The sequence below is a fragment of the Pleurodeles waltl genome, chromosome 9 (genome assembly GCF_031143425.1).
Source record: "Pleurodeles waltl isolate 20211129_DDA chromosome 9, aPleWal1.hap1.20221129, whole genome shotgun sequence".
NCBI lineage: Eukaryota > Metazoa > Chordata > Amphibia > Caudata > Salamandridae > Pleurodeles > Pleurodeles waltl.
Window position 1 is genome coordinate 40,751,636 of NC_090448.1, and position 26,148 is coordinate 40,777,783.

Sequence of the window (26,148 nt, forward strand, 5' to 3'; positions counted from 1 at the left end):
TCTAAGGTGCCCTCTGTGGTGTATTTTACAATAAAATGTACACTGGCATCAGTGTGCATTTATTGTGCTGAGAAGTTTGATACCAAACTTCCCAGTTTTCAGTGTAGCCATTATGGTGCTGTGGAGTTCGTGTTTGACAGACTCCCAGACCATATACTCTTATGGCTACCCTGCACTTACAATGTCTAAGGTTTTGTTTAGACACTGTAGGGGTACCATGCTCATGCACTGGTACCCTCACCTATGGTATAGTGCACCCTGCCTTAGGGCTGTAAGGCCTGCTAGAGGGGTGTCTTACCTATACTGCATAGGCAGTGAGAGGCTGGCATGGCACCCTGAGGGGAGTGCCATGTCGACTTACTCGTTTTGTCCTCACTAGCACACACAAGCTGGCAAGCAGTGTGTCTGTGCTGAGTGAGAGGTCTCCAGGGTGGCATAAGACATGCTGCAGCCCTTAGAGACCTTCCTTGGCATCAGGGCCCTTGGTACTAGAAGTACCAGTTACAAGGGACTTATCTGGATGCCAGGGTCTGCCAATTGTGGATACAAAAGTACAGGTTAGGGAAAGAACACTGGTGCTGGGGCCTGGTTAGCAGGCCTCAGCACACTTTCAATTGCAAACATAGCATCAGCAAAGGCAAAAAGTCAGGGGGCAACCATGCCAAGGAGGCATTTCCTTACACCAGGTAAGTAAGACACTTACAGGGTTCAGTTCTTGGTCCAAGGTAGCCCACCGTTGGGGGTTCAGAGCAACCCCAAAGTTACCACACCAGCAGCTCAGGGCCGGTCAGGTGCAGAGTTCAAAGTGGTGCCCAAAACGCATAGGCTGCAATGGAGAGAAGGGGGTGCCCCGGTTCCGGTCTGCTTGCAGGTAAGTACCCGCGTCTTCGGAGGGCAGACCAGGGGGGTTTTGTAGGGCACCGGGGGGGACACAAGCCTACACAGAAATTTCACCCTCAGCGGCGCGGGGGCGGCCGGGTGCAGTGTTAGAACAAGCGTCGGGTTCGCAATGTAAGTCAATGAGAGATCAAGGGATCTCTTCAGCGCTGCAGGCAGGCAAGGGGGGGCTTCCTCGGGGAAACCTCCACTTGGGCAAGGGAGAGGGACTCCTGGGGGTCACTTCTGCATTGAAAGTCCGGTCCTTCAGGTCCTGGGGGCTGCGGGTGCAGGGTCTTTTCCAGGCGTCGGGACTTAGGTTTCAGAGAGTCGCGGTCAGGGGAAGCCTCGGGATTCCCTCTGCAGGCGGCGCTGTGGGGGCTCAGGGGGGACAGGTTTTGGTACTCACAGTCGTAGAGTAGTCCGGGGGTCCTCCCTGAGGTGTTGGTTCTCCACCAGCCGAGTCGGGGTCGCCGGGTGCAGTGTTGCAAGTCTCACGCTTCTTGCGGGGAGATTGCAGGGTTCTTTAAAGCTGCTTCTTGAAACAAAGTTGCAGTCTTTTTGGAGCAGGTCCGCTGTCCTCGGGAGTTTCTTGTCGTCGTCGTCGAAGCAGGGCAGTCCTCAGAGGATTCAGAGGTCGCTGGTCCCTTTGGAAGGCGTCGCTGGAGCAGAGTTCTTTGGAAGGCAGGAGACAGGCCGGTGAGTTTCTGGAGCCAAGGCAGTTGTTGTCTTCTGGTCTTCCTCTGCAGGGGTTTTCAGCTGGGCAGTCCTTCTTCTTGTTGTTGCAGGAATCTAATTTTCTAGGGTTCAGGGTAGCCCTTAAATACTAAATTTAAGGGCGTGTTTAGGTCTGGGGGGTTAGTAGCCAATGGCTACTAGCCCTGAGGGTGGGTACACCCTCTTTGTGCCTCCTCCCAAGGGGAGGGGGTCACAATCCTAACCCTATTGGGGGAATCCTCCATCTGCAAGATGGAGGATTTCTAAAAGTTAGAGTCACCTCAGCTCAGGACACCTTAGGGGCTGTCCTGACTGGCCAGTGACTCCTCCTTGTTATTCTCATTATTTTCTCCGGCCTTGCCGCCAAAAGTGGGGGCCGGGGCCGGAGGGGGCGGGCAACTCCACTAGCTGGAGTGTCCTGCGGTGCTGTGACAAAGGGGTGAGCCTTTGAGGCTCACCGCCAGGTGTTACAGCTCCTGCCTGGGGGAGGTGTTAGCATCTCCACCCAGTGCAGGCTTTGTTACTGGCCTCAGAGTGACAAAGGTACTCTCCCCATGGGGCCAGCAACATGTCTCTAGTGTGGCAGGCTGCTGGAACTAGTCAGCCTACACAGACAGTCGGTTAAGTTTCAGGGGGCACCTCTAAGGTGCCCTCTGGGGTGTATTTTGCAATAAAATGTACACTGGCATCAGTGTGCATTTATTGTGCTGAGAAGTTTGATACCAAACTTCCCAGTTTTCAGTGTAGCCATTATGGTGCTGTGGAGTTCGTGTAAAACAGACTCCCAGACCATATACTCTTATGGCTACCCTGCACTTACAATGTCTAAGGTTTTGCTTAGACACTGTAGGGGTACAGTGCTCATGCACTGGTACCCTCACCTATGGTATAGTGCACCCTGCCTTAGGGCTGTAAGGCCTGCTAGAGGGGTGTCTTACCTATACTGCATAGGCAGTGAGAGGCTGGCATGGCACCCTGAGGGGAGTGCCATGTCGACTTACTCGTTTTGTCCTCACTAGCACACACAAGCTGGCAAGCAGTGTGTCTGTGCTGAGTGAGAGGTCTCCAGGGTGGCATAAGACATGCTGCAGCCCTTAGAGACCTTCCTTGGCATCAGGGCCCTTGGTACTAGAAGTACCAGTTACAAGGGACTTATCTGGATGCCAGGGTCTGCCAATTGTGGATACAAAAGTACAGGTTAGGGAAAGAACACTGGTGCTGGGGCCTGGTTAGCAGGCCTCAGCACACTTTCAATTGTAAACATAGCATCAGCAAAGGCAAAAAGTCAGGGGGCAACCATGCCAAGGAGGCATTTCCTTACACCCTCACTGATGCCAGTGATGGATTTATTAAAAGATGCACCCAGAGGGCACCTTAGAGGTTCCTTATGAAAAACCTACCATTAGCCTGTGTGCTGGATGACTAGTTCTGCCACCACCAAGCATGTTTCTGACCCCCAAGGGTGTGGGCCTTTCCTCTCGGGGGTGGACAGCAACAATATCTTGCTCTGGCAGGGGTGTTAGCACACCCCTCCCAACAGGATGACCTGCAAATCTGCATTTCAAGACAGCTGGCTTCAAAGAAGCCCACCACTCTTGATATGCAGATCTGGTTTTGCTCAAAGGAGAGATGCTGAAAGCTGCCTCCGCCTTCCTCTTCCCCCTCTCTCTCTCCCTCCCTCTCTCCCCTACACTTCTCCCCCCCCCCCTTCCCATCATGGCTCATCTGGCACCTGGGCAGGCAGGAAACTTAGTGTTCGATGGCATCTGTCGCTGTAGATACACATGTTGTGCATAGCCCGCCATCTGGTGTTGGGTCGGAGTGTTACAAGTTGTTTTTCTTCGAAGAAGTCTTTCGAGTCACGGGACCGAGGGACTCCTCCTCTTTGTCTCCATTGCGCATGGGCGTCGACTCCATCTTCGATTGTTTTCTTTCCGCCATCGGGTTTGGACGTGTTCCTTTCGCTCCGGGTTTCGGAACGGAAAGTTAGCTAAATATCGGAAAAATTACGTCGGTATTGTTGCGTTCGGGATCGGCTTAGTTAGAATCGACACCGAATCGAAGAGTGAAGAGCTCCGGTACCCTTCGGGGTAGTTTTCGATTCCCCTATGGGGCCTGATCGGCCCGACCGCGTGTAAAACAACGCTGATGTAACGGACCCCATTCCGTTTCTGTCCTAAATGCCACAACAAATACCCGTATACAGACCAACATTTGGTCTGTAACCTGTGCCTGTCGCCCGAGCACAGTGAAGAGACTTGCGAGGCCTGTCGTGCGTTCCGGTCCCGAAAAACACTCTGTGACCGTCGAGCCAGAAGACTGCAGATGGCATCCACGCCGACAACTCACCGAGAGTTCGAGGAACAAGAGGAAGAAGAAACCTTCTCGATCAATGATTCGGACTCCGAAGAATTCGACGACCAAAGAACTGTGAGTAAGACGTCGAAGCCAGCACACAAAAAAAGTGACAAGGCCCAGGGGACGCCACTGCCACCAGGCCATGGCTCGACCCATAAATTCGGTGTCCGACCATCGGCACTGAAAAAGGCCGAAATGGTGCTGAGATCGTCCGACTCCGGTCTAGACACCGGCACACATCCTTCTCGGGACCGAGAAAGTGCTGTTGAAAAGCATCAACGCCGAGAGATCGGAGCCGAAACTGCTCGACGCAGAGACAGCGGCACAGAGGAAGATCGACGCCGAGAGGGTTCGACTCCGAAAAAGAAGAAGGTCACTTCGGAGCCGAAAAAGAGTACAGACAGGGTTTCGGTGCAAAAACAACCCGCAACCGACCCACCTACCGGTTCCTATTCAGAGGAGCAATCACTGTCCTCTCAGATGCGAAAGCATAGATTTGAGGAAGATTGCAATCCACCGAGGTGGACCACACTCAGAAACGTATTTTTATACAGGAAGGAACAGGGAAAATAAGCACCCTTCCCCCTATTAGGAGAAAAAGGAGACTGGAGTTTCAATCAGACCAAGCACCACAAACAAAAATGGTGAAAAAGGTAACTCCGCCACCCTCTCAAAAGGTAACTCCGCCACCCTCTCCTCCACCTGTAACTAACGTTTCACCGGCACAAACTCCATCACATTCCCCGGCTCACACCACCATGAGCCAAGGTGATCAGGACCAAGACGCTTGGGACTTATACGACGCCCCAGTGTCGGACAACAGTCCAGAGGCGTACCCTACAAAGCCCTCACCACCTGAAGATAGCACAGCATACTCACAAGTGGTGGCTAGAGCAGCAGAGTTCCACAACGTGTCCCTACACTCGGAACCAGTCGAGGATGACTTCTTATTCAACACCCTCTCCTCCACCCATAGCTCCTACCAAAGCCTGCCTATGCTCCCAGGAATGCTTCGGCACGCAAAGGAAATCTTCAAGGAGCCGGTCAAGAGTAGAGCAATAACACCAAGAGTGGAAAAGAAATATAAAGCACCTCCCACAGACCCTGTTTTCATCAGCTCACAGCTGCCACCAGATTCCGTCGTAGTAGGAGCAGCTCGCAAGAGAGCCAACTCCCACACATCTGGGGATGCACCGCCCCCAGATAAAGAGAGCCGCAAGTTCGATGCAGCCGGAAAGAGAGTCGCAGTACAAGCTGCAAACCAGTGGCGCATCGCTAACTCTCAAGCACTACTTGCGCGCTATGACAGAGCCCATTGGGACGAGATGCAACACCTCATTGAGCATCTACCCAAAGAGCTACAAAAGAGGGCGAAACAGGTGGTTGAGGAAGGACAGAACATATCTAATAATCAGATACGCTCCTCTATGGATGCAGCGGACACAGCTGCAAGAACAATTAACACATCTGTGACTATCAGAAGGCACGCATGGCTACGAACGTCTGGTTTTAAACCAGAGATTCAGCAGGCAGTGCTCAATATGCCATTCAATGAGAAACAACTGTTCGGACCAGAAGTGGACACGGCGATTGAAAAACTCAAAAAGGACACTGACACTGCTAAAGCCATGGGCGCACTCTACTCCCCGCAGAGCAGAGGCACTTACAGCACCTTCCGCAAAACATCCTTTCGAGGGGGGTTTCGGGGTCAAGCCACACAAGCCAGCACCTCACAGGCCACACCGTCCAGCTACCAGGGACAGTACCAAAGGGGAGGCTTTCGGGGCCAATACAGAGGACAATTCCCTAGGAATAGGGGAAAATTTCAAAGCCCCAAAACCCCTACAACCAAACAGTGACTCACATGTCACTCATCCCCTCCACACAACACCAGTGGGGGGAAGAATAGGTCAGTATTACCAAGCATGGGAGGAAATAACTACAGACACTTGGGTCTTAGCAATTATCCAACATGGTTATTGCATAGAATTTCTGCAAATCCCTCCAAACATACCACCAAAAGCACAGAATCTATCAAAACAACATTCAGACCTTCTGGAAATAGAAGTTCAAGCATTATTGCAAAAGAACGCAATAGAACTAGTACCAAAGACACAAATAAACACAGGAGTTTATTCCCTGTACTTCCTAATACCAAAAAAGGACAAAACACTGAGACCAATCCTAGACCTCAGAACACTAAACACCTACATCAAATCAGAGCACTTTCACATGGTCACGCTACAAGAAGTGTTACCATTGCTAAAGCAACAGGACTACATGACAACCTTAGATCTCAAAGACGCGTATTTCCACATACCAATACATCCGTCGCACAGGAAATACCTAAGGTTCGTATTCAAGGGGATACATTACCAATTCAAAGTATTGCCCTTCGGTTTAACAACTGCACCAAGAGTCTTCACAAAGTGCCTAGCAGTAGTGGCTGCACACATCAGAAGGCAGCAAATACACGTATTCCTGTATCTAGACGACTGGCTAATCAAAACCGACTCCCTGACAAGGTGCTCACACCACACAGATCAAGTCATGCAAACCCTCTACAAACTCGGTTTCACCAACAACTATGCAAAATCACACATTCTGCCGTGCAAGGTACAACAATACCTAGGTGCCACAATAGATACAACAAAGGGAATAGCCACTCCAAGTCCACAAAGGGTTCAAAATTTCCAAAAGATTATACAACGCATGTATCCAACACAAAAAATACAAGCAAAGATTATATTACAACTACTAGGCATGATGTCCTCATGCATAGCCATTGTCCCACACGCAAGGTTGCACATGCGGCCCTTACAACAGTGCCTAGCATCACAATGGTCTCAAGCACAGGGTCAGCTTCTAGATCTGGTGTTGATAGACCGCCTAACATACCTCTCGCTTCTATGGTGGAACAACATAAATTTAAACAAAGGGCGGCCTTTCCAAGACCCAGTGCCACAATACGTGATAACAACAGATGCTTCCATGACAGGGTGGGGAGCACACCTCAATCACCACAGCATACAAGGACAATGGGACGTACATCAAAAAAAGCTGCATATAAATCACCTCGAACTACTAGCAGTTTTCCAAGCATTAAAAGCATTTCAACCACTCATAACTCACAAATACATTCTTGTCAAAACAGACAACATGACAACAATGTATTATCTAAACAAACAGGGGGGGACACACTCGACACAGCTGTGCCTGCTAGCACAAAAAATATGGCAATGGGCAATTCACAACCACATTCGCCTAATAGCACAGTTTATTCCAGGGATCCAGAATCAACTTGCAGACAATCTCTCTCGAGATCACCAACAGGTCCACGAGTGGGAAATTCACCCCCAAATTCTAAACACTTACTTCAAACGTTGGGGAACACCTCAAATAGACTTATTTGCAACGAAGGAGAACGCAAAATGCCAAAACTTCGCATCCAGATACCCACACAGGCAGTCTCAAGGCAATGCCCTATGAATGAACTGGTCAGGGATATTTGCGTAAGCTTTTCCCCCTCTCCCTCTCCTTCCATATCTAGTAATCAAATTGAGTCAAAACAAACTCAAACTCATACTGATAGCACTAACGTGGGCAAGGCAACCATGGTACACAACACTGCTAGACCTATCAGTAGTACCCCACGTCAAGTTGCCCAACTGGCCAGATCTGTTAATGCAACACAACCAACAGATCAGGCATCCAAACCCAGCATCGCTGAATCTAGCAATCTGGCTCCTGAAATCCTAGAATTCGGACACTTAGACCTCACACAAGAATGTATGGAAGTCATAAAGCAAGCCAGAAGACCATCCACTAGACACTGCTATGCAAGCAAATGGAAAAGATTTGTTTGCTATTGCCATCATAATCAAATTCAACCATTACACGCATCTCCAAAAGATGTAGTGGGTTACTTACTACACTTACAAAAAACGAACCTGGCCTTCTCTTCCATTAAGATACACCTAGCAGCAATATCTGCATACCTGCAGATTACCCATTCAACTTCACTATTTAGGATACCTGTCATTAAAGCATTTATGGAAGGCCTCAAAAGAATTATACCACCTAGGACACCACCCGTTCCTTCATGGAACCTTAACATCGTCTTAACCAGACTCATGGGTCCACCCTTTGAACCTATGCACTCTTGCGAAATACAATTCCTAACCTGGAAAGTTGCATTCCTCATCGCCATCACATCTCTAAGAAGAGTAAGTGAAATTCAGGCGTTTACAATACAAGAACCTTTTATCCAACTACACAAAAATAAAGTAGTCTTAAGGACCAATCCTAAATTTTTGCCAACGGTTATTTCACCGTTCCACCTAAATCAAACGGTAGAGCTACCAGTGTTCTTCCCACAGCCAGATTCCATAGCTGAAAGGGCACTACATACATTAGACGTCAAAAGAGCACTAATGTTCTACATCGACAGAACTAAAAACATCAGGAAAACTAAACAACTGTTTATTGCATTTCAAAAACCTCACGCAGGAAACCCAATCTCGAAACAGGGTATAGCCAGATGGATAGTTAAGTGCATCCAAATCTGCTACCTTAAAGCAAAAAGACAACTGCCCATTACACCAAGGGCACACTCAACCAGAAAGAAAGGCGCTACCATGGCCTTCCTAGGGAATATTCCAATGCACGAAATATGTAAGGCAGCCACATGGTCTACGCCTCACACATTTACCAAGCACTACTGTGTAGACGTGCTATCAGCACAACAAGCCACAGTAGGTCAAGCCGTACTAAGAACCTTATTTCAAACTACTTCCACTCCTACAGGCTGAGCCACCGCTTTTGGGGAGATAACTGCTTACTAGTCTATGCACAACATGTGTATCTACAGCGACAGATGCCATCGAACTGAAAATGTCACTTACCCAGTGTACATCTGTTCGTGGCATCAGTCGCTGAAGATTCACATGTGCCCACCCACCTCCCCGGGAGCCTGTAGCCGTTTGGAAGTTAGCTTCAACTTTGTACATTTGTAAATATATTAAATCTTAGTTAGGTACATACTTATTCACTCCATTGCATGGGCACTATTACTAACAAACAACTCCTACCTCACCCTCTGCGGGGAAAACAATCGAAGATGGAGTCGACGCCCATGCGCAATGGAGACAAAGAGGAGGAGTCCCTCGGTCCCGTGACTCGAAAGACTTCTTCGAAGAAAAACAACTTGTAACACTCCGACCCAACACCAGATGGCGGCCTATGCACAACATGTGAATCTTCAGCGACTGATGCCACAAACAGATGTACACTGGGTAAGTGACATTTTCAATTCAGAGAGGTGTGTCCACCGCTCAAGTCAGTCCCATCCCTAAGGTGAGCTGCCTGATGTGGACACAACATTTAGAAATCTGCCATCTTGGTGTTGGCAGAAATAGGAATTCCGAGGTAGGGTTATGCCTACTTTCCACAGGAAGTCATCATATAGAGGGCGTAGTGACCCAACAGGTGATTAGTCCATTGGCTACTACCCTACACTCCCCTAAATTCAGCATTTGGGGAAGCCCCTGGCACCAGGAAATCAAATTCCTGCTGACCCACGAAGGACACTTGAGACACAGAAGCAAAGGCTGAGAAAAAAGCACCTACCAACCTGTCTGCTGTTCCCGCTGATTTGTGCCAGTCGACTTGTCCTGCAAGCTGTTGTGCCTTCAAAAGCCTAGGAGGACTGCCTACCTTCAACAAATACCCAGGAACTCCTGTGGAGCAGCACAGCTGCATCCCCGCATCTTGCAGGCACCCAAACAGAACTGCGAGTACTGAAAACCCGACACCTAAAAGCACCACAGCACATGTGCCACCTAGCCCTAGTTGAAGTAGGTCAAAGGTTCCAGTGTGGTGCACGGGCCCTCCAGAGACAAAGCCCACTTTGGATTTGCCCACTGTGGACTCATTGCCGCTGCCTGCAGCCTCTGTTCGCAGGCCTCTTTAACCGGGAGTGCTCCTGGTGGAGAAAACCTGACGCCTTAAGACACCTCTGCAACCGTCGCCCGTGGAGAAGAGGACCCAAGTTGTTCCCACGTCCCCGATCATCTCTAGATTTGAACCAACTTGTTGGTTCACCTTGACTGAACTCCCACTCCCAACTTGCAGCCTTTTTTTTACTGGACCAGTTCCCATTGACTAACATTGGGCACCCAGTGCTGAAAAGCACCTCTGCACACGGCTGCCCCACTGCCGCCCAAGGTGACTTGTTTGTGCTGCCTTGGACCTTGCCCCATACTTATCTTACGTCCCGTAAGTTTCTCTGAAGTGCCCGAATACAGTACGTTTTCCCCCATAAGATAATATTGGGCACCTGACGCTGAAAAGCACCCCTGTTGGCGCTGCCTTGGACCTCACCCTACACTTACCGTAAGTCCAGAAGATTGGTCCTGTAAGTCGCTGTATATACCTGTATGCAGTATTTGTTTTTCCTCCACAGGATAACATTGCTGACTCTGAAAAATGCATAAAGTGTCGACTTTTGAAACCTGGAAGTATTTCTCTTGCAAAAACTACTTTCCTGATTGTATTGATTCTGATGCCTATATCGATGGCGTGTGTAGCTGCAGATACACATGCTGTGCACATCCCGCCATCTGGTGTTGGGCTCGGAGTGTTACAAGTTGTTTTTCTTCGAAGAAGTCTTTTCGAGTAACGAGACCGAGGGACTCCTCCCATTTCGACTCCATTGCGCATGGGCGTCGACTCCATCTTAGATTGGTTTTTTTCCGCCATCGGGTTCGGACGTGTTCCTTTTCGCTCCGTGTTTCGGGTCGGAAAGTTAGTTAGAATCTCGGAAAAAACTTCGGTATTGTTTGCGTTCGGTATCGGGTTAGTTACAACAGATCGACACCGAATTTAGAAGAGTTCCGGTGGCCCTTCGGGTTTTTTCGATTCCCCCGTCGGGGCCTGGTCGGCCCGGCCACGTGTGAATTCAAGGCTGATGGAACGGACCCCATTCCGCTTCTGTCCAAAATGCCATAACAAGTATCCGTATACGGATCAGCATCTGGTCTGTAACTTGTGCTTGTCCCCAGAGCACAAGGAAGATACTTGTGAGGCCTGTCGAGCGTTTCGGTCCAGAAAGACGTTAAGAGACCGAAGAGCCAGAAGACTGCAGATGGCGTCGACGCCGACAGAACAAGAGCGTTTCGAGGAAGAAGAGGAAGCTTTCTCTATCCAAGAGTCGGACTCGGAAGAGCTCGAGGCCGAAGAAACGCCGAAAACCGTGAGTAAGACGTCGAAACATAAGACTCACGAGAAGTCAACAAAAGCCCAGGGGACGCCACCGCCAACAGGCCATGGCTTAACCCAAACAAGCGGTGACCGAGCCAAGGCACCGAAAAAGGGCACGCTGGTGTCGAAGTCATCCGACTCCGGTCGAGATACCGCCACACAGCAATCTCGGACCCGAGACATCGGCTCTGAGAAATTTCGGCACCGTCACAGCGGCACCAAACAAATTCGGCATCGAGACACCACCACGCCGAAAATTACAAAGGTTTCTTCGGAGCCTAAAAAGACCTCCGAAAAAGTTTTGGTTCCGAAACATCCAGCCTCGGAGCCGAAAACAGGTTCCTATACAGAGGAACAAGGATTGGCCTCCCAAATGAAAAAACATAGATTTGGAGAGGAACTTCAAGCTGTAGAGCCAGACTATACTCAAAGGAGGCTCCACATTCATCAAGACACAGGGAAGATAACCACTCTTCCTCCAATTAAGATAAAAAGAAAACTTGCCTTTCACGAAAAGGACAAGGAGCCACAGGCAAAGGTGGCAAAGAAAACAACTCCACCACCTTCTCCACCACCATCAGTGCACACATCACCAGTAACAACTCCTCCACTGATGCACTCCCCGACTCATACTGCCATGAGTCAAGATGATCCCGATGCATGGGACCTTTACGATGCTCCAGTATCGGACAACAGCCCAGACTCGTACCCTACCAGGCCGTCCCCTCCTGAGGACAGTACATCTTACACACAGGTGATCGCAAGGGCAGCTGCTTTCCATAACGTCACCTTGCATTCAGAACCAATTGAGGATGACTTCTTGTTTAACACGCTAACCTCCACTCATAGCCAGTATAAAAGACTACCTATGCTCCCAGGAATGCTAAAACATTCAAAACAAATCTTTCAAGATCCTGTTAAAGGCCGAGCCATAACTCCAAGAGTGGAGAAAAAATACAAGCCACCGCCAACAGATCCTGTTTATATTACAACGCAGTTAACTCCAGACTCAGTAGTTGTCGGGGCAGCTCGTAAGAGAGCAAACTCTCATACCTCGGGAGACCGCACCACCTCCAGACAAAGAGAGTCGCAAATTTGATGCTGCGGGCAAAAGGGTTGCAGCACAAGCAGCAAACCAATGGCGCATTGCCAATTCACAAGCGCTTTTGGCAAGATATGACAGAGCGCACTGGGATGAGATGCAACATTTGATAGAACACTTACCCAAGGAATTCCAAAAAAGAGCACAACAAGTGGTGGAAGAAGGACAAAGTATCTCTAATAATCAGATACGGTCTTCAATGGATGCAGCAGATACGGCTGCAAGGACAGTAAATACTGCAATAACAATAAGAAGGCACGCATGGCTTTGCACGTCAGGTTTCAAGCCAGAAATTCAACAAGCCGTGCTAAATATGCCATTTAATGAACAGCAGTTGTTTGGGCCAGAAGTCGACACTGCTATTGAGAAACTCAAGAAGGACACTGATACGGCAAAAGCCATGGGCGCACTCTACTCCCCGCAGAGCAGAGGCACCTTTCGCAAAACACCGTTTAGGGGAGGGTTTCGAGGACAACCAACAGAAACCACAACATCACAAACAAGGCCCACTTACCAAAGCCAATATCAGCGGGGAAGTTTTCGGGGGCAATATAGAGGGGGACAATTCCAAAGAGGTAGAGAACAATTCCAAAGCCCCAAAAGTCCTCAAAATAAGCAGTGACTCACAAGTCACCCATCCCCATCACATAACACCTGTGGGGGGAAGATTAAGCCAATTTTACAAACATTGGGAAGAGATAACAACAGATACTTGGGTACTAGCAATTATCCAGTATGGTTATTGCATAGAATTTCGAGAATTCCCTCCAACAGTCCCACCGAAAACACACAGTATGTCGAAACAACATATAAATCTTCTAGGATTAGAAGTTCAAGCATTGCTCCAAAAAGAGGCAATAGAATTAGTACCAAAACAAGAACTAAACACAGGAGTTTACTCACTGTACTTTCTAATACCCAAAAAAGACAAAACTCTAAGACCTATACTAGATCTCAGAATATTAAATACATACATCAAATCAGACCACTTTCACATGGTTACATTACAAGAAGTAATCCCACTGCTCAAACAACAAGACTACATGTCAACACTGGTTCTAAAGGAAGCATATTTCCATATACCAATACATCCTTCACACAGAAAGTGCCTAAGGTTTGTATTCCAAGGGATACATTACCAATTCAAAGTGTTGCCATTCGGAATAACAACTGCGCCAAGAGTTTTTACAAAATGCCTAGCAGTAGTAGCTGCACATATCAGAAGGCAGCAAATACATGTGTTCCCGTACCTAGACGATTGGTTAATCAAAACCAACACGCAAAAACAGTGTTCACGACACACAAATTACGTCATAGAAACCCTACACAAACTAGATTTCTCAATCAATTACTCAAAGTCACACCTTCTACCGTGTCAAACACAGCAATACCTAGGAGCAACAATCAACACAGTAAAAGGGATTGCCACTCCAAGTCCACAAAGAGTCCAAACATTCCAAAATGTAATACAAGCCATGTATCCAAACCAGAAGATACAGGTCAAATTAGTAATGAAACTCCTAGGCATGATGTCCTCATGCATAGCCATTGTCCCAAACGCAAGGTTGCACATGCGGCCCTTACAACAGTGCCTAGCATCGCAGTGGTCACAAGCACAGGGTCAACTTCTAGATCTGGTGTTGATAGACCGCCAAACATACATCTCGCTTCAATGGTGGAACAGTATAAATTTAAACCCAGGGCTGCCTTTTCAAGACCCAGTGCCACAATGCGTAATAACAACAGATGCATCCATGACAGGGTGGGGAGCACACCTCAATCAGCACAACATCCAAGGACAATGGAACATTCAGCAAAAACAGTTTCATATAAACCACTTAGAACTGTTAGCGGTGTTTCTAGCTCTGAAAGCATTTCAACCCATATTAACCCACAAATATACTCTTGTCAAAACAGACAACATGACAACAATGTATTACCTAAACAAACAGGGAGGAACACACTCGACACAGTTGTGTCTCCTAACACAAAAAATATGGCATTGGGCGATTCACAACCACATTCGCCTAATAGCACAATTTATTCCAGGGATTCAGAATCAGCTAGCAGACAGTCTCTCTCGGGATCACCAACATATCCACGAATGGGAAATTCACCCCCAAATACTGAACACTTACTTCAAAATGTGGGGAACGCCACAAATAGATTTATTTGCAACAAAAGAAAACTCAAAATGCCAAAACTTCGCATCCAGGTACCCACAACATCAGTCTCAGGGCAATGCACTATGGATGAACTGGTCAGGGATATTTGCGTACGCTTTTCCCCCTCTCCCACTGCTTCCATATCTAGTAAACAAGTTGAGTCAAAACAAACTCAAACTCATACTAATAGCACCAACATGGGCAAGGCAACCTTGGTACACAACACTACTAGACCTTTCAGTAGTACCTCATATAAAACTGCCAAACAGACCAGATCTGTTAACACAACACAAACAACAGATCAGACATCCAAATCCAGCATCGCTGAATCTAGCAATTTGGCTCCTGAAATCCTAGAATTCGGGCACTTAGACCTCACACAGGAATGTATGGAGGTCATAAAACAGGCTAGAAAACCTACCACTAGACACTGTTATGCAAATAAGTGGAAAAGATTTGTTTATTACTGCCATAATAATCAAATTCAACCTTTACACGCATCTGCAAAAGAGATAGTAGGATACTTACTACATTTGCAGAAATCTAAACTAGCTTTCTCTTCCATTAAAATACATCTTACGGCAATTTCAGCTTACCTGCAAATTACGCACTCAACTTCATTATTTAGGATACCAGTCATAAAAGCGTTTATGGAAGGCCTAAAGAGAATTATACCACCAAGAACACCACCTGTTCCTTCATGGAACCTCAACATTGTCTTAACACGACTCATGGGTCCACCTTTTGAGCCCATGCGTTCTTGTGAAAGGCAATACTTAACGTGGAAAGTTGCATTTTTAATTGCCATCACATCTCTAAGAAGAGTGAGTGAGATTCAAGGATTTACCATTCAAGATCCATTTATTCAAATACACAAAAATAAAGTTGTTCTACGGACCAATCCTAAATTTTTACCAAAAGTAATCTCACCGTTCCACTTGAATCAAACGGTAGAATCACCAGTGTTCTTCCCACAGCCAGATTCTGTAGCTGAAAGAGCACTACATACATTAGACATCAAAAGAGCACTAATGTACTACATTGACGAAACAAAACTAATTCGAAAGACAAAACAACTATTTATCGCCTTTCAAAAACCTCATACAGGAAATCCTATTTCAAAACAAGGCATTGCTAGATGGATAGTTAAGTGCATTCAAACCTGCTATCTTAAAGCTAAAAGAGAACTGCCTATTACACCAAAGGCACACTCAACCAGAAAGAAAGGTGCTACCATGGCCTTTCTGGGAAATATTCCAATGACCGAAATATGTAAGGCAGCAACATGGTCTACGCCTCATACATTTACCAAGCACTACTGTGTAGATGTGTTAACTACACAACAGGCAACAGTAGGTCAAGCTGTACTAAGAACATTATTTCAAACTACTTCAACTCCTACAGGCTGAACCACCGCTTTTTGGGGAGATAACTGCTTATTAGTCTATGCACAGCATGTGTATCTGCAGCTACACATGCCATTGAACGGAAAATGTCACTTACCCATTGTACATCTGTTCGTGGCATTAGTCGCTGCAGATTCACATGCGCCCACCCGCCTCCCCGGGAGCCTGTAGCCGTTTAGAAGTAGATCTTAAACATTTGTACATTTGTAAATATATTACTTGAAACTTCATTATGTACATACGCATTCACTCCATTGCATGGGCACTATTACTAGCATACACAACTCCTACCTCACCCTCTGCGGGGAAAACAATCTAAGATGGAGTCGACGCCCATGCGCAATGGAGTCGAAATGGGAGGAGTCCCTCGGTCTCGTGACTCGAAAAGACTTCTTCGAAGAAAAACAACTTGTAACACTCTGAGCCCAACACCAGATGGCGGGATGTGCACAGCATGTGAATCTGCAGCGACTAATGCCACGAACAGATGTACACTGGGTAAGTGACTTTTTCCATATATATATTTATGGACCGTGTGCGTATTGTAAATGTCTGCCGATAAGCCTAAGTCCCTTCGGCCACACTACCCCCTAAGAGAGCACCTTGGGATTGCTATAGCAAGCCCCTGTCCACTAGTAAGGGCACCTCTGGACTCTTTGCACAGTATGCCTAATTTTGGTATACTATAGAGAGCCAACTACCTACAGTGCACTATCAACTCTCCCCCCATTGCACTGTTCATGATTTTAAACATGACCTCAAACTACTTTACACAAATAAAAGGGTGCAGTGCTACTGACACCCAAATAATTTCCTGACAGGTGTTCTATGACACACACAGGAGATGCTGCTCCAGTAATGGTTTTGTAGACTGGCAAAGTACACTCCTTTTCTAATGATGCAAAGTGCCTGCTGTGTGTCTGCTGTTAGTGAGGCAAGGGTAATGGACATGATGCCTGACTGATATGCCTATATTCACTTTGTTACAAAACATGTCCGTGTTCATTAAGCAGCAATAGTGTTTTAGTTCTCGTCTCCTGCAAGATTACGTCATGACCCATTACATGATCAGTTGCTCAAAGCAGTTAACCACCCAGTGTTATGGCTCAGCTGCAGTCATGGTCACCAATTGCTTTTGTGCATAGTGACACCCGCACTGCAGGGCTTGACAGCAGTAAAGTTACGTGTGATGTCAGCTTTATACCACTTGAGAAAATATGTTTGTGTGATTGTGACAATGAAGTGCGGAATTTAAAAGAAAAAAACTTCCTTTCATCTCTGCAAACAATTGATGAAATCAGAGTTCATTGTACAGCTTCTCAAGTTCAGTCCCATTTGCTGCATATGTGCAAAAGGACACTACTTGAAGATGCAACCTAGAAAATAGTTAATGCTTTATGCATTTGTATATGCATGTGTTCACTGTGTGATAAATGGGCTTTTATGTCACCCAAAGGCAACCTCACACTGTGTAAATTACTTTCAAAATGCCTTTATTGTTTCATACTCATCCTTAAATGAAAATACAAATAACATAATGTGCCCTTTGTAAGTCTTTCATTCACACAGTGCCATATTACAGATGCTTATAGTCAGAATAAGCCACAGGCCCCACTCCTTTGATTCCCAGCTCAGTGACACCATTTTTATTAACCTCATAAGAATGAAAGGCTGAGTCAGACTGTAGGAAGCTGGCTCTGTAAATACTATATCAAAATGAGATATAGTGTGCACAGAGTCCAGGGGTTCCCCTAGTGGCTTGGCAGAGGCAATAATAGATAATACTAATGCTCTATTTATGGTAGTGTGGTCAAGCAGGCTTATCAGAGGGTAGTGTTGAGCATTTGTTGTACACACACAAGCAATAAGTGAAAACTCACACTCAATGACTTAACTCCAGGCCAATAGGTTTTTATATAGAAAAATATTCTTTTGTTAATTTATGTTTAGAACCACAAGATTAATTTACCAGGTAAGTACATTAAATAAAAGGTACTTTGCATAGTAATAGTTGAGACTTTGAATAGATTCAGTATTGTACACCGTTTTCATTAAAATGGCAAAAAGCTATTTTAAAAGTGGACACTGCAATTTTCAACAGTTCCTGGGGAGGTAAGTACAGTACAGATTCAGAGGTAAGTACCACACTTACGGGTTCAGTCTCCGGGGCATAGGTAGCCCACCGTTGGGGGTTCAAGTCAACCCCAAACACCCAGCAACACGGTGTCGGTAAGGTGCAGAGGTAAAACAGGAGCCAAAATAAGACGGGCGCCTATGGAGACGGGGGGTGTTCCGTTTCCGGTCTGCTTGCAGGTAAGTACCCGCATTGTCGGAGGGCAGAACAGGTAGAGCACTGGAGGGGCCCCAAGTAGGTACACAACACACACCCTCAGCGGCACAGGGGTGGCCAGGTGCAGTGGGCAAACAGGGTGTCAGGTGTTCAATAGGATTCAATGGAGGGACCTGGGGGTCACTCAGGAGCTGCAGGCCGGGCACAGGGGGGCTTCTCAGGCCAGCCACCGACTGGGCAAGGGTGAGGGCCACCTGCTGGTTGTTGCTGCACCTGTGGTCGGTTTCTCCCAGGCCTGGGGGCTGGCTGGTGCAGTGTGTCTCCAGGCATCTGATATCTTCGTCCCGGGCAGTCGCGATTAGGGGGGTCCTCGGGATTCCCCCTGCAGGCGTCATCATGGGGGTGAAGAGAGGTCAGCCCAGGGTGGACACGTCGTCGGAGTCGTCTGGGGATCCTCTCTGGGTCGTAGGTTTCTCTGGACACGGGCCAGGAGTCGGGTGCTGAGTGGTGGGGACTCGCGCTTCTGGAGTGAGGTGAGAGTCCCTTTAAAGATGGTTTCTTCTTTCTTGGTTGGACAGGTCCGCTGTCCATGGGAATTCTTGATCCTTCTTGGGTGCAGGGCAGTCCTCTGAGTCGGCAGAGGTTGCTGGGACCGCAGGATGCGTCGCTGTGGTGCAGGTTCTCTGAAGTAGGAGACCGACCGGTAGGACTGGGGCAAAGCAGTTGTTGTCTTCCTTCTTCTCTGTGGGGTTCTTCAGGTCAGCAGTCCTTCTTCTTTGTAGGTTGTCATGAATCTTACTAGCTGTGTTCAGGGTCGCCCCCGAATACTAAATTTAGGGGTGTGTTAGGGCTAGAGGGCAGTAGCCAATGGCTACTGTCCCTGAGGGTGGCTACACCCTCCTTGTGTCCACTCCCCCTGGGGAGGGGGGGCACATCTCTATCCCTATTGGCTCTAATCCTCCAAAGCAAGATGGACGATTTTCCGAGGAGGGGGTCACTTCAGCTCTAGTCACCTTAGGGATGGACCCGGCTGAGGGAGTGATTCCTCCTTGTTTTTCTCATTATCCCTCTGGACTTGCCGCCAAAAAGTGGGACTCGTCCAGGAAGGGGGGGTATGGGTGGGGGGGGGCAGGGGGATGGCGGGCATCTCCACTAGCTGGAGTGCCATGGGGCATTGTAACACCAGGCTTGAGCCTTTGAGGCTCACCGCCAGGTGTTACATTTCCTGTAGGGGGAGGTAAGAAGCACCTCCACCCAGGACAGGCTTTGTTTCTGGCCACAGAGTGCACAAAGGCACTCAACCCATGTGGTCAGAAACTCATCTGAAAGTGGCAGGCTGGCACAGACCGGTCAGTCACACTCTAGCAGTATGGCTGGCATACAGGGGTCATCTCTAAGATACCCTCTGTGTGCATTTTGCAATAAATCCCACATTGGCATCAGTGTGGGTTTATTGTGCTGAGAAGGTTGATACCAGACTACTCAGTATTCAGTGTAGCCATTATGGAACTGTAGAGTTTGTTTTTGACAGACTCCCAGACCATATTCTCAATATGGCTACCCTGCACTTCCAATGTCTAAGAATGGACTTAGACACTGTAGGGGCATAGTGCTCATGCAGCTATGCCGTCACCTGTGGTATAGTGCACCCTGCCTTAGGGCTGTAAGGCTTGCTAGAGGTGTGGCTTACCCATGCCACAGGCAGTGGTTGGTTGGCATGGCACTCTGAGGGGAGTGCCATGTCGACTAAGTCTTTTTCTTCCCACCAGCACACGCAAGCTGCAAGGCAGTGTACATGTGCTGAGTGAGGGGTCCCCAGGGTGGCATAAGACATGCTGCAGCCCTTAGAGACCTTCCCTGGCCACAGGACCCTTGGTACCAGGGGTACCTTTTACAAGGGACTTAACTGTGTGCCAGGGCTGTGCCAATTGTGGAGACAAAGGTACAGTTTTAGGGAAAGAACACTGGTGCTGGGGCCTGGTTAGCAGGGTCCCAGCACACTTTCAATTAAGGTTGGCTTTACCACTAGGCAGAAAGTGCGTGTTGGACAGGGGGGGGGGGTAATTTAACCATGCCATTAGTGGCATTTTCCTACACAGACATTGAGGGTTGAAGCCTGTTACCAGCAGGTCGAATGCAGAGCCCTGCAGTGGATGTTTGGCCCTGCATGTAATTTCTGTAGTCCAATAGGATACTTGCTATTTGAACCCTATATTTGAAGACAAGTTAGTAGACATGTATATCCACCTCCATTAAGATTTTTTTTTTTCAAAGCATTTTTAATATTTTTATATTTTATTGTTCACAGGGAGGTTTTGAGTACAAGCGGGCAATTGTGGACTGCATCATTAGCATCATTGAGGAAAACCCTGAAAGCAAAGAGACAGGTCTGTCTCACCTGTGCGAGTTTATAGAAGACTGTGAGTTCACCGTTCTGGCTACCCGCATCCTCCACTTGTTGGGTCAAGAGGGACCCCGAACTGTCAGCCCTTCAAAATACATTCGCTTTATCTACAACAGGGTGATTTTGGAGAATGAGGAGGTCAGAGCCGGTGAGTATTGTTGGCAGTGTGAAAATATATAGTAGATTAATGCAGCATATTGAGCCATTTCATCAAAATGTAAAAGCTGAAGAGTGTGCATTTGGTCACATATGCCACTGACTGGCATGATAGTATTGTTTAGAAACTTTTCGCAGTATCTGCCGCAGCCAAATGCTACAGTCTATCATGGGATCTTCTTTATAGTTGCCCCATTATGTAGATGTATTTACGTATTTCACTTTTTCATGAATGCCCACTGAAGTGCTAAAATCTGGGTAGACTGCTAATCTTAAGAGATCAAGGGCTCACCTGCTTACATCTTCCAGCATAGGCTTCAAGAAATAGACCCACATTTTGACCTGTGTGTTTCATATACAGATAGGCCCTCATTTATGTTGTTACTTTATTATGTTTTTGTTTCTGATAGTCCTGACAATGCTTTATATCCTTTGCATGGTGTCAGGCACCTCTATATTGGTTCTTTACAAATAGGAATAAATACATGAACAAAGTTCCAATGTAAAGGAAATTGTCACTTTTCTTTGTACCTCTGCGCCATTAAATGGAATCGAGTAAAGATGGCAAGTGGATCTGAAATTCAAGTTGGTGTTTGAATGGTGACACAGTAAACACAACATGACTGTTGACCGGAGTAGAGACTCCAGTTAATAATCCAACACAGTTGACTGAGATGAAATCCACCTCCCCTCATCTCACAAGACCTCTTTTAAAACCGCTTATAGTCAGAAATTGAAATATCTAGACCTTGATCCTGCTTGCTACATACATGAAGCTCGTACAAGGGTTCCCAGTTTGAACATCTACAGTCCCAGAAGGTATATTAGTTCAAGATACAATCTGAGCACTGCCTGCTTCACTGCTGTGAGCAGGGAAGGAGCTAGACCATTTGCAGGAAGTGCTGTATACTGGCTGATTGATGGGGGACCCCATTTTGGAAAGCTCTCATTACCACAAGAATGTGTTCTTGCACAGTGACTATAATGACCTATATTTGTGCAAAATATTGGGCTTATCAGAATTACCTTGAACATTCTGTTCCTACACCATAAGGCATTTCTCTCACTGTAATCCTTGAGTCTTGGACCTGCAAGTGTGATAGTATATTGGTCAGAGAAGTTTGTATCTGCTTTAGGATACTCCACTGGAATTGGTCAGCTCTTTAATTCATAGGTTTAGTGTATAACTAGTTTTGACCATGTGAACTCTTTTACCAATATAATGCAAATTGCTAGGAATGTTATTGGAGAAGACATATAGCTGCCCTTGGAGCATAATCAAGTCTGTCTTCTAGGTGGTGGAGCTTCTAGTGTCCTTGTCTTTCTTGTCAAAGGTGACTTTTTGAGGTTGTGGGAATGTGTCATCAATGAAATGCATCAAATCACTCCTAAGCTGATCTTGGATTTATTTTTTGATCCTTTTAGGTGCTGTGAGTGCATTGGCAAAGTTTGGAGCTCAAAACGAGGACATGTTGCCCAGCGTCCTGGTGTTGTTGAGGCGGTGAGTGTTATGAAAGTATTACATTAGACCCAGAACAGGCTACATGTCATCTTAGCATTTGTAACTACAGACGTTTCAGTTTGTGTCCGTTTTGTGATGTGTGTGGCATAGTTAAAAAAATATTTTATACGAATTGAGTGGTACATTTTTTATCTAAGCATATGCCACAGTTTTTCCGTAGTTTGAAACCATGTTAATTCAATATTTTGTCTGACTATACCAAACGTCTAATTAGATATTATAGCATAAAGAGACTTGTTACGGATGTTGAACATCTGTCATTCAGAAAAAATATATAAATCAATCCCAATTTAAAGTCTTTAGTGCCAGATATAACAGCCATGGGGTAAAATAAGGCAGCATAACCTTGTAGCCTGTAAACGCACCTCTACCTAACTCTGTGCAAATCAGTAGGCGGCATCATGTTGGTTTTTGGGTGATGCAACTACACTATACCACAGCAGCACTGTGTTAAGGTTCTTCTTGCAGTGAGTTGGCACCATAGGTAAAATGTGCGTTTCATGCTTAGAATTGACAGATATTTTATCTGGTAAGTGTGCTGGGCCTGCTAATGCAGTTGCCCGGTCAACAAACATTCTGATGCTCTTGAATGGAGATGTTTCACTTTTGCCCCTAGATGCGTGATGGATGATGACAACGAAGTCCGAGACCGTGCAACCTTCTACTTAAGCGTCTTGGAACAGAAGCAGAAGGTCCTAAATGCCAGTTACATCCTGAATGGTAACTTCTTACACTTTAAAGCTTTGAGATGCTGCTTATCCAAAGTAAAAGGTAACATGAGGTTGTGTATTTTCTTCTGTCAGGTATTTTATCACATGATTTTATGTATGCTGTTATGTGCCCCAGTGAGTATCTATAGATTCAATTTCTGAACAGTTGGATTTACATTTTGTTGATAGAGCACTGAGGTTTCAGTGTATAGTGCTACATACAATGTCTGGCACAGAATATTAGTTTTTTCTGAAAGATCATTTGCATGTTCTTAACCTGCAGAACACTTGTGAGCCTCATTAGTAGTAGCTGAAACCCCTCCGGTTTCTGGAGGAAACTCTAAATACAGAATAGAATCTACTGTCTCAATTTCCTCCTTTACAGGTATAGCGTTGTCGAGGAAATTCAGCCAGTGGATCCAGCTCTCAATTTCAGGTCTTATTTTGAGTTTGGCATATGGATACCCAATTACAAATGTGGCTGATGTTGTACCTGCTGTATTTCAAGTGTATTATATGCAATGGCACTTGTAATACGGTGGCCAGGATATCTGTCACGTATTGACAGAGTACCCCATCTGCCAATATTTAAATAAGACATTTAGTTACAGCCAGAACTGGAAAGAATTTTTGGCCCTAATTTCCGTATAAGTATGCATTATGATGACAAAGGCCAGCAGGCATATATGTACTCGCAAGGTTCTTGAAGGCATGATGTAAAAGACTGCCTTCCCAGGTTCATTACCTAGTCTGCACCTCAGTTCAGCAGAAGGCGAACAAAATCTTTGTGTCGTAGAGAAGTGTTAGATTGAAGCAACCTTTTTTTCGAAGTACCATGTCTTCACGGAAAAGACTGATTATTTCACTTCCTCAGGTTTGACAATTTCGATACCTGGCCTGGAGAGGGCACTGCAGCAGTACACCCTGGATCCCTCTGAGAAACCTTTTGACCTCAAATCTGTTCCATTAGCTACAGCTCCAGTGACGGAACAACGAGCAGGTATGTAACATATGTCATGAAGAAATAAAGCACAGTTCATCTGCAAAATGAGACACTAATGAATATAACACAGCTACATGTCTAAAACATTTGACTCTTACACAAACTGGAATGTACAACTTTGGGCCTTATGTACTAAAGGTTTTTTGCATTCTCAAAACCTGTGAATAAAGTTTTGTGACTGTAAAACACCTTTTCACAATAGATAAAAACGCTTTCACAAATCAGAAAAGTCTTTCTGGCCCATACAGTTTTTTGCAACCCTTTCGAATCACAACCAGGCAGGGGGGCGTGAACCAGCATTCTCCTCCTCTCTGCGAGTTGCAAATGAATGTATACATACATGGGACCTCAGTTGCAGGCCACACCATTGAAAAGTTATCACTTCTCAAGTTGGGGTGGTAACTGATTCGCAAAGGGTACTCTGGCCCAGTGAGACAGGGCTCCCTTTGGGAACAGCGTTGGATTTCTTGGGGTGAGTAGACATTGGTCAGTGTGACCACTGCCTTCTCCTCCAATACATTCCCCTTTTGATTGATCTGGGGGAGCCTTGCAGGTCCAGTAGCGCCCCAAGGATCCTCACCAATAGGAATCCTCAGGGGTGTTCCTATGTCTGCGATCACAAGGCTCTATGTTGCAGCTGATTCAGCACCAGTTCTGCGGCCTGTGGCAAATTACAAGTATATTGTGCTTGTGCTGGCTGACATGTACTGGTCTCGTAGAATGATTTGGCTCACTTGGCTTGTTGTGGGAACTTATAGAGAGGCAGGTGGACCCTCTCCCGTCTCTGACCGGTTACCCTTACCCCAGTTCAGTCTGATTCTTCTGAACTGCTCTACACTCTGCATGCAGTGGCTGTGCTTCTCCTGCTGAGGCACTCTCGTTCTGTGAAGTGTGGCACGCCTTCCTCTTGCTCGGCAGGACAGGCCACAGACAGGTGCACAGCTTTCCCAACAGGTGATAGATAACCCTTCCCTTCAGGGAGACTGGCTTTCACAGATACTAGCTCTGGATCTTAGCAGGCCTTTGCATTCCCTTCCTCAGTCAGTGAAGACCTTGGAACCGAAACCCAGTGGGATAATTTGTGTCCTAATTTTGTACACCATTTCCACTTCCACATAAGGATGTTGATCCCACTGCCTGTGCCCAAGCCCAAGAACTGGATTGAAGCAGTTTTTTCATACTTCAGTTTGTCTTCTCCAGGACAGATAGTTTCAAAGGAGATGGCTCTCACAGCAGGTAGCAATGAAGCTGGCTGCAACTAAAGCATCCAAAAAAGCCTAGAGGATTCCATCTCTATAACAAGAGAATCTGCTGAATCATGACCCCTTTCCAACTATCGGTCTAAAAGGAATTGGTTCCAGGTCGCACTTGAATATCTAAGACAGTCCTGCCTCCATCCTTCCAATCATCATTGCCTACGACTTTACCCTCTAGCTCAGGAATGCAAGCACTACACTTCCACTCTCAGGGGAGACAGCACCTCAACCTCCATCTTGTGCTGTTTTACCAGGGACATCCAAAATGGAGTCCACTGTCTCTGCTGCCACAGACTCAAAGACAAAATGGAGCCCTACTGCCAGTCACCAATCATAAAGCATGCACATGACACACACTAGGGTATCATTGCAGTGTGCGGGTAGTAGAACCATGACGAAAAGCCTTGGCAACAGAAAGCACACATGATAGTAATGTGCTCCCAGCCTAAAAAAACATCATATGCCCTACACCTGGAATCATGCAAGGCAAGGGAGGATGCTTGTAGCTCCAACTACCCAGAACCTTCCTCTATCAGAGACGTCTGAGTGTCAGATTGGCAAAACTGTTGAGAAAGTCCATCTGCATTCCCAAGGTCAAGTCCAGATTTGTGTTCCACAGTGAAGTCTAGTCCTTGTAAGGAAATGGACCTTGGGTTTGTCGCCCTCCATTGTTATCAGACACTTGATTGGCTTGTGATCTGTTTGGACCACAGAGTTGGTGCTAAAGTAAGGCTAGATCCTCCTCAGGACCCATGGTCCTCAATGGCAGTCCACTGCTATTTCTTGGGAGCAGTCTACAACTAATAAATGCTACTTGACACTGTCTGCTGTTGTCATTGACTTGAGCCAGGACTGCGCCAACTCCATTATGTGAGGCACCTATCTCTACAATGAAGGGCTGTTGGATGCCTTCAGCCCAGTGC

The 26,148-nt window shown here is 46.6% G+C and overlaps 1 protein-coding gene across 1 annotated transcript in view; it reads left to right on the top strand.

Annotated features, from left to right (window-relative positions):
- COPG1 (COPI coat complex subunit gamma 1) overlaps positions 1-26,148 on the top strand; it is a 175,560-nt gene that overhangs the window by 103,056 nt on the left and 46,356 nt on the right. The window contains exons 14-17 of the mRNA XM_069206229.1: positions 20,483-20,726; positions 22,160-22,235; positions 22,873-22,976; positions 23,841-23,966. Of these exons, the coding sequence (XP_069062330.1) occupies positions 20,483-20,726; positions 22,160-22,235; positions 22,873-22,976; positions 23,841-23,966 (550 nt within the window). The remainder of the gene's footprint in view (positions 1-20,482; positions 20,727-22,159; positions 22,236-22,872; positions 22,977-23,840; positions 23,967-26,148) is intronic.